This window comes from Cannabis sativa, chromosome 1 (genome assembly GCF_029168945.1).
Source record: "Cannabis sativa cultivar Pink pepper isolate KNU-18-1 chromosome 1, ASM2916894v1, whole genome shotgun sequence".
NCBI lineage: Eukaryota > Viridiplantae > Streptophyta > Magnoliopsida > Rosales > Cannabaceae > Cannabis > Cannabis sativa.
The window spans coordinates 2,880,875-2,889,746 of record NC_083601.1 but is presented as its reverse complement, the minus strand read 5'-3'; the positions used below and the strand labels follow the sequence as shown (position 1 = coordinate 2,889,746).

General features: G+C 36.6%; 2 protein-coding genes across 3 annotated transcripts; both read right to left on the bottom strand.

The window, feature by feature from the left end:
* Nucleotides 1–1,137: 1,137 nt before the first annotated feature.
* LOC115707743 (fructokinase-like 2, chloroplastic) lies at nt 1,138–4,259 on the bottom strand. The gene is made up of 5 exons (XM_030635784.2): nt 4,063–4,259; nt 3,492–3,814; nt 2,600–3,240; nt 1,750–2,221; nt 1,138–1,583 (listed from the first exon to the last, which is right to left on the bottom strand). Exons 1-5 carry the CDS (start codon nt 4,101–4,103, stop codon nt 1,354–1,356), a joined length of 1,707 nt encoding a protein of 568 aa, XP_030491644.1. The 5' UTR covers nt 4,104–4,259; the 3' UTR covers nt 1,138–1,353.
* A 2,726-nt stretch (nt 4,260–6,985) lies between these two features.
* LOC115707101 (heat shock 22 kDa protein, mitochondrial) lies at nt 6,986–8,209 on the bottom strand. Of its 2 annotated transcripts, none has more exons than XM_030634949.2 (2): nt 7,854–8,209; nt 6,986–7,579 (listed from the first exon to the last, which is right to left on the bottom strand). In XM_030634949.2, the coding sequence occupies exons 1-2, from the start codon at nt 8,086–8,088 to the stop codon at nt 7,161–7,163; spliced, it is 654 nt and encodes a 217-aa protein (XP_030490809.1). In that variant the 5' UTR covers nt 8,089–8,209; the 3' UTR covers nt 6,986–7,160. The 2 variants fall into 2 exon arrangements, with proteins under 2 accessions (XP_030490809.1, XP_030490810.1); XM_030634950.2 differs by having other exon boundaries at nt 7,857–8,208.
* Nucleotides 8,210–8,872: the final 663 nt, after the last annotated feature.

Sequence of the window (8,872 nt, the reverse complement as noted above, 5' to 3'; positions counted from 1 at the left end):
CTCTACCAGCAATGTCCTTTCAGTTCTTTTTTAACAAGTTGATACTCAGCAATGATCAGTATCACTTAAGGGGGGATGTTAGAACTAAAAATGATTAGGTTACATTGCTTTACTGTACACTAAGTTAGTTAGGTCTGCTAATGAGTTAGTTATTTTGCTTCCTTTATTTTCGGTTGTCAATCATTGTAATCAGTTGGATCTTTTGTCTATATAAATAAGACCTTCTCTGCCAACTGAGTTCAGTTGAGCTTTTCACTTTTCATTTCATCTTCGTCCTCCATTGTTTCTTTTCTTTCCTCAATCTTGAGTACTGAGTTTCAGTACTCTTACTTAACTAGTAAACATCCTGCGCTTCGCGGCGGATGTATAAAATAATTTAAATTATATATAAAAAATAAATTTTGTATTTTAATTAATAATAATTACTTACTAAAATTATATTAAAATTTTATATAACTAGTATATAATACGATGTAATAGTAATACGGAATACTAAATGAACCCTAAATGATAAAAAAAACAATAAATAAAAATGAAATAGAAAATGAGTTGCTATTTTGTTCTAAATGGTAAATTAGTTATAATAGTATTTGAAAAAACGTGTAAAGGATTAGAATAAAAAAAATTAGTAAGTTAAAGTGGTTACAAGCTGCCACATACACTGAATTTAATGCACTTAAAATGCTAATTAAATGATAGAAATCAAAACAAAACACTAATTAAATAAGGGAAAAATTAATAAAAACTAATTAAATTTGAAAAATGAAGGGAATAGAGATTAGAAGATAAACTCACTATAAACTACCAAATGAAAAATTTTGTGTATATTGTTTTTAAATTGGGGTATGAATATTTGGTTATATATACATATACATACCAGGGAACTAAACCCGCTACATATAGTTGTTCTTGTAAAATTTGTTATACCTCAATTGTATTTAGTTGGTTGTTTATATAGCTTCTTTATAAAATGTAGTGTTTATTCATAAGAATAGATATAAGTTAATGGTACTATATTGTTCCAATCTTGAAATCAACAATTCTAATTATTCTTCGTTGTTGTTTTACAAATTATATGTCTATTAATATGTGTGTGTGTGTCTATATTTAAATGGAAAAAAATACATTTTGTGGGTATTAGTGTGTAAAAAGAAATTGTGTATAAAGAAAAGACAAAACAATTTTACACATAAGTCTCTAGTTAAGTGTGTACAAGGAAAAGACAGACAAAAAGCCTAAATTAATTCATGGTTTTTTTAGTCCTGTATTTAAGCTGTAAAAATTTTCAACTTCTCTGACTAGTAGGGAGTAAAATAGCTTTAATTATACTTGTAAAAGTGCTTGCAACCAAGATCAACTGACAGATTCTACTACAGTGCGGTATTCCATTTCTGTTATAGACCTTATGCCATTTTCATCAGGAACCACCTCTTCTTCCATACCCTCTTTCGGAGGGAAGCCACGCACTCGCCCAAGGGCCCATTGGTCTATGACCCCACAATCAATTGCATACCTGATTGTGCGTTCTAAGTATCCTTTATCAGTAATTCTATCTGGTTGGACACTCAACATTCTCAAGAAAGCTGCAAACAAGTGACAATGAGATTAAGTATCTTTCTATAGTTTTCATATCATAAATAAATGCTGTGCTACTCATTTTTTTAACTATTTCCAACTATATATTTAGTCATCAAAACCACAAACAAGAACAACCATAAATACAACTGAAAGTAATAATTCTTATAGTACCTGCAACAATGCCATCTCCAGATGCTGACATATCACCAGTAAAAGGAGTAAGAAGAGGGTCTTCCATCCCATTAATGGCACCGTTGTGCTCTGCAGTGTAGTAGTGGATCTTGGAAGTCCCGTTTGTCACAAACAATACCTTGAGATTTTCATGCCAAAGTGGTGCAACAACTTCTGGTTTGTAATGAGCAAATTTAGATTTAGCATTGTTTTTGGTGTCGAATTCCTCTAAGGGTGTTATCTCGCATAGAAATTCAAGTTCTTGCTTCGTAACTTCAATAATATCTGCAAGATTCCACACTTGTTGTATGAAATTCTTGGCTTCTTCACTAGAGTGCCAAAGGGGCAATGGAAGATTTACGTCATAGAATATAACTCCTCCTAATTTCTTTGAAATCTTAATTGCTTGCAATGTAGTTGATCTCATGTTAGGATCGAGCAAGGAATGTGTGCTGACATAGAACATCTTTGCCTGCACAATATGTTGTCAAAAGTCAGAGAAATCATAGGGAAATAAACTCTGTAAAGCGAATGAAATTTAAAAATAAAATAAAACAAAACTAGCCACATCAACTAAAATTGGAAAGTATTTACATGTAAAAAAGAAACTCCAGTCTTTTGGAAGATCATGAGACAAATAAAAAAATGGATAACTATGAGAAACAGTTATTTTGCAATTCAATTGTACGGATCATGGATAAATTAAATCCTGAATGATCTAGTTAGAGCACATATATGTCAGATAATTCCAAATTCCAAGTTCAATTCCCAGCCCCGAATAAGAAGAACAGAAACACCAGACAATTGGAAGCAGTTATGAGGCAAGAACCAAATTCTTAAAATCTTTTACCTCCTTCAGAACATCAATATTGATTTCAGTCTTTGATAAAAAATCCTCTGCACAAGGTTTAACATTAGTCATTCTCAAACGGCCTCTTTTGCTAATTTTCATATGCGATATTGCAGTTGGCCGTTTACTATCAATACAGACCGACCTGGTTTGTACATTGTTGGCATTCATATAACACAACATAGCCTCACCATAGTCATCACTACCAAGTTTCCCCATGAAAGCAACTTTACCACCTAAGCTAGCAAGAGCAATCGCAACACTTCCTGCAGATCCCCCCGGAGCCCTTACAAATTTTTCAGGAGCCCAAAAGGCTTGATTCATTCTTTCGTGTACTTCATAATCTATAAGTCTGTTGGCTGGTCTTCCTGCCGGCACAAAAGCATGTTGTGCAGCTCCAAAGCAACAAACAAGAGGTGGCCAACCATAAGTGAAGCTAATATCCTCTCCCTCATCAATTTTCAACTCTTCCTCACTTTCATCCTCAACATTTGCAATGAAGGTTGACTCCTCAGACTCACTCATTTCTGAGTCACTAACCAAATCATCATTATCAGAATCATCTTTCTGCTTAATCTTCCTCCTCCTCCTTACCTTCTTCTCAGTTATCACATCCTCCGAGCTACTAGTAGCAGAAGAAGCTGGAAACAATTATGCTAATATGTTTAATGCTGACCAATCGAGGTTGACCAAAACATATATGTACTTAAAAAACAAGAGTTGCACAAAACAAAAAGCAATACCTTACACTTACACTAAAAAGATTATGTTAAGAGGAGGGGGGATTTCTTCCCATCCAAACAAAGCTCATTCTCTACCCTAAGGGCACCAACGCTTAGCCAATCCACAGTTACTTAAACAAGCAAGAGTTGCACAAAACAAAAGACAGTACCTTTCTTTCGAGTCTTCCTTGGAGACTTCTTAGTGTCCTTACTAGACGCAGAAACTACGTTATTAACACTCTCTCCATCACTAGTTACCTCCAATTCAGAATTCTCTTCAGGAGTTTCCGTTATGGGTTTCTTCCGAGTGCGTTTGGAAGTTCTAGTTGTCTTCTTCTTGACCACGACCTCATCCCCATCTGGTGTTTCTGAATCCAAATTCTCTGCAATTTTCTTTCTAGCAGCAAAAGCCCACTTCTTATTTTGCAACCTCAAACCCTGCAGCTGTACGAGTTTACATGACGTATAACACAACGGCCAATCCGAGTGGCACCTGCACATTCCAGTCAGAAAATTTCACAGTTTTAAGCTAGTACAGAATGCTTCCATTTCAGGGTTTTAGAGGCTTATGTAAACATTACGAAAACAAACAAGAAATTCGGGTTCCTTGCCAATATTTGGTACAAAATGGTAGTAAAGCAGTACAATTACAATGGCTTTCAATCAAAAGAAATAAGTACTTTTTTTTGTTCCTTCACAAAAGCAAAACAAAAGATAAAGGATAGAGGGGGAAGGCAGAACCTGGGTAACGAGAACAAGTGAGCGAACGAAAGAGACGCCATTGAAGGAGCTAGAGAGAGCTAAATCTCAGCTCTTCCTGTTCTGGGTAATCCTCTTTGGCAACGAAGAGCAGAGAGATAGTGTGGGTTTAAGACGTGTTTTAGCGGTATGATGATTGAGTCTCTGCACCGCGGGGCTTTACTGTATTGTCAAATGACGAAAACACCCCTTCAATAGGATTCACTTCCTTAAAATCAACGGTCTCTAATTTGACACGTGGCTTAATATTTTCAGTCTTCTTCTTCCCACGAAGCAGTGTTAATATGAAAGTGTAATAATTCTTTGTTCAAAACGGTGGCTCAAGCGTTGCCGACCTATGCGATGTCTGTGTTTCTTCTTCCGGTTAAGACTGTTTCACACTTTGAGAGCTTAATGTCAAAGTACTGGTGGGGGTCCTCTAATAATAGAACAAAAGGTGTCAGTTGGTTTAGTTGGCGTCGGCTTTGTAGAAGCAAGAATTCAGGTGGGATTGGCTTTCGTAATTTGTAGGATTACAATCTTTCCTTGATAGGAAAGCAGGGATGGCGTCTTCTTCTATATGAAGATTCTCTTGTGGGACGTATTTACAAGGCCCGATACTTTCCAAATGGTAATTTTCTTACGGCTGAGATAGGTCCGAACCCAAGTTTTATTTGGCGGAGTGTGTTTGAGTCACAACGACTGGTTCGTGATGGTGCTAGAAGGAGAATCGGGTCTGGCGTGTCTACCCCTGTGCTTAATGTCCCTTGGCTGGTTTCTGCTGTGAACCCTTGTGTCATTTCTAGACATCCTGTGTTGGCTCATAGCACGGTCTCGCAGTTGATGTGCATCGATCGTAAGCAATGGGATCTTGAGGTCTTGCATGATTTGTTTGAGGCAAGGGATATCGAGTTGATAATGCAGGGGCCTCTAAGTGATAATGTTAATGTTGATTCTTGGTTTTGGGGTAAAGAGCCGAATGGGTTTTACTCGGTTAAGAACTCCTATCGCTATCTTCAAGAACTGAAAGATGAATGGGGTGTTTAGTTGGAGTCTGACTTATGGAAGGTTCTCTGGAAAGTTAAAGTCCCCCCCAAGGTTCTTCACTTCGCTTGGAAAGCTATCTTGGGGTGTCTCCCAACTCGTACCCAATTGCGTACAAAACATGTTCCTATTGATCCTCGCTGTGTGTTTTGTAATTCTGATGAAGAAACCATTTTTCATGTTTTGGTTGGCTGCCATTTTGCTTAATCCTGTTGGCATAGGTCGGGTGTGGGGTTACATTTTTCTGCAGAATCTACCTTCGCCGATTGGTTTAAGGCATTTCTGTTAGGAGGTAGAGTGGCTTTGGTGGATGAGCCCTTGATGGTAGCATGGGGTATTTGGAAAGCTCGAAATGAGCTTCTTTGGCAGGGTCGTTCTTCTCAGGCTGCGGATGTGGTTCGAGTGGCAAGGTCGTGTCATTCTAGTTGGCTGTTGGCTCAGGAGAACAGGTTTGAACCGCTGTTGTTTGATGCTACTGTTGTTGGTAGCAGTGTTTGTTGGGTAAAGCCGCCTGCTGGGAAGCTGAAGATCAACACGGATGGGGCGATTTTTGAGGCAACAACTCAATATGGTACGGGCATGGTCATTAGGGATTGTCATGGGAAGTTAATCGAAGCTAGTTCCTCTCTGCATTCTGGGGCTTGTCAGCCGGCTGTGGCTGAAGTATTGAGCGTCAAGGAGGCCCTTAGTTGGTTGAAGTCGAGGAATTTGTCTAATGTGCTAGTTGAGATAGATTGTATTGTTGTTGTTCAAGCTCTTAATAGCTCGGTTGCTCTTCCATCAGTTTTTGGTTTGTTTGTTCAGGAGTGTCAATTGATTCTTTCTTCTTTACATAATGATTCGTCATGTTAAACGATCTGCTAACAAAGCCGCACATTATGTTGCTCGCGGTGCTTGTTTTTGGTCTGATGGTCTTTTTACTGAGAGCAATGTTCCACATGCTCTTCAGTCTATTGTGATAACGGATATTGCTGTTTAATGAATTAATTTTTGTTCAAAAAAAAAAGTGTGATAATTCTAAGTCACTTTTGCCCTTTATAAAATGATGTATTTATATTATGTCCTTGGTTGATTTGTCAATGATTCAACTTTTATTCAACTCTCTCTCTTTCTTTGATACAGTTGAGATCAGCTCTACCGATGAGCTCCGACTCTTACAAACATATTTAAAAGTATTCTGAAAAAGAACACATATAAGGATAACAACAAAAGTATAAACTTATTATTTGTGTTAACAAAGAAAAAAAAAGAGACAGATTAATTAGTGGACATAAGACGTGAGATTAAGACCTTAAATATCAGGAAAGTTATCTCAGTAAAACACCAAATATAAAATATCACTAAAAAGTACAACAAGAAATATAAAGTATCACGGCACAAGCAATTAATCAAATATGAATATTTGCATAAAAATAGAAAACTAGAATATTTGTTCAAATAATAATCTTAGTTGGCACTGAGAAAGTTAAAAGTAGATTAGCACAGTAATATGAGACAATTATTATTGTTCAAAATTGTTTCTTATTTAATCTTGAGTACAGTTATTACAGTTATTATTGTAACAACTCAGTTTATGAACATGTTAATATTACTTGCCAAAAAACTATATTCGTATGAATTTAGTGAATAAATTTGCCTGCCATACTAATTTATATGTTATAACTCCAGTTTATTCAAGCCCAACACTATCAGCCTTCATCAATAGACACTACTGCTTTTGGCTTCTCTTCTCCAAACTTCAATTAATTCTCCTTTCATTTTCTTTGACGATTTTATTTTATCACATTAGAAGGCATTTTCAATCCAAGAAAAATCAAGTGCATTTGCAGACATCGACTATAAAAAAACACTACCAATCGAGTAAGGGTTACAAAGGTGAAAATGTGAAAAACAGAAAAATACAAAACTATCTTATTATGAAAGAAAAATAATATCAAAATATTAACAACTCAACTCATAGTTCTCATAGCCATTACATTCTCATCTCTCATTTCTCACTTTTAAGTAAATTGTACTCGAAACAAAGAAGACAATAGAAAAAGCCATGCTTAACAGAACTACTCAACGTTGACATGTAAAACGTCAGACCTCTCATCTTCTTTGACCTTAGGCAGAACCACTTTGAGCACACCATTCTTCATCTCAGCCTTGATCTGATCAGTCCTGTACAGTTTCTCCGGCAGGTCGATCCTGCTCATGTACCTCCGTCCACTCTCTTCGTCGCCTTCCTCTTTGCCGCCTTCGCCTCTGATGGTTAGAGTGTTCTGTTCCACTGAAACCTTCACGTCCTCTTTGCTGAGTCCTGGCATGTCCACTCGGAGATGGAGTGCATCCTCAGTCTCCTTCGCATCCCACCCTCGCCGAAGCCCGGACCCGGCGCCGCGAGAGGCTGAGAGGAGCGGATTCTCCATGAGATTGTCCATTAGGTTTAGGACCTGGCTAAGGCTCCTTGTTGGTGAAAATGGATCAAACACTTCTGTTACATAACAAAGAAAAGATTCGAATCAAGTTTAGAAAAATGCTTAAATTCACATCTCAATTAACGTTTTCTAACTTAAATTCTCTCAGTAACAGACACTAAAGGTATCTAAGAAAATCAAACACTGAAGGAATTACAACAATTTAAAGAAGAAGAACACAGAGCCGAAAAAACAGAGCCATTCAACTATTATTTTTTCTAATCGTAAAAGCGTTCGTGAGAGAAGAAAATGGATCTCTGAAAGGTTTAAAAGAAGGATCAAGAAGACGACTACCTGAGAGGAAATCATCGCGGCCTAGTCGGCGAGAGGGAGAACGGTCAGAGCGGCGGTCGATGTCGACACCGCGCTCGTCGTAGTCGCCGTCGTCGTAACTCCGTACGGCGTTGGTGTTGAAGTACCTGGAAGCGATGGAGGGAGTACTAGCTATGGGGCGAACCGGATAGAGAATGGAGTTGGAGCGTAGGGTGGAGGAGAGGAGGCGCTTGAGAGCGAGTGAGGAAGCCATTAGAGCTGAGCTTAGAGCTTGACAAGAGAAAAAGGAAAGGAAAGAGTAGAGAGAAATGAAATGAATGTTAGCGTTACTCTGTTCGCAGTAGACTAGACTGTGTTGGTTTCTTTTGGATCAAGGCAATGGGTTTTATAGTGGAGTCAGAACAGTGTGGAAGGTCCTGGAGGTGTCGCTGTTGCCACAAATCAAGAATCTTCTAGAAAAATCAGTATGGGTTATGGATATTTCTCGACCCCTATTGATTTGTATTAACATTTACATAACAATACATTAGCATAATCTAATGAAGAGATATAAATATGTTGTATTTTTTTTTAGTACATATGGCTAAAAATTAAGGTAATGTAAAATATATGATAAACTACTAAATAATTCGCTTTTGTGATGAATATTTTAAAATAAATTATAATTTTTATTTAATGAAAATTAAGTAATAAATTGTATTAAATTTTAATTTAATTTTTTATATAATTTTGTATGAAAAATTAAGTGTGATAAATCTAACTTGTATTAACCAAATCTTGTTATTATAATGGAAGTCAAACACGATTTTAGTTAACTACTCACTTTTATAAATAAGTAATTTGTATAATTTTTTTTTTTATAAAAATAGGATAATTACCATTTTGGACTCTGTGTTTCGTAAAAGTTACCAATTAGACCCTCTATTTTGTTAAATGATAAAATAAACTCTGTATTTTCTAAAATTGTACAAATAGGACCCTGAACTGATTTTTTATCAAAATAAAATTTAATAATAATCCGATCTAAAGGTGTTATG

Excerpts from the sequence above, each read along its gene's own strand:
- LOC115707101 (XM_030634949.2), bottom strand. The coding sequence starts at position 8,088 with ATGGCTTCCTCACTCGCTCTCAAGCGCCTCCTCTCCTCCACCCTACGC. Across the intron at positions 7,580-7,853 it reads CGATGATTTCCTCTCAGGTA|AAGTGTTTGATCCATTTTCA; the intron begins GTCGTCTTCTTG and ends GTTATGTAACAG.
- LOC115707743 (XM_030635784.2), bottom strand. The coding sequence starts at position 4,103 with ATGGCGTCTCTTTCGTTCGCTCACTTGTTCTCGTTACCCAG. Across the intron at positions 3,241-3,491 it reads AAGGAAGACTCGAAAGAAAG|CTTCTTCTGCTACTAGTAGC; the intron begins GTACTGTCTTTT and ends AATTGTTTCCAG. Across the intron at positions 1,584-1,749 it reads TGGAGATGGCATTGTTGCAG|CTTTCTTGAGAATGTTGAGT; the intron begins GTACTATAAGAA and ends ACTTGTTTGCAG.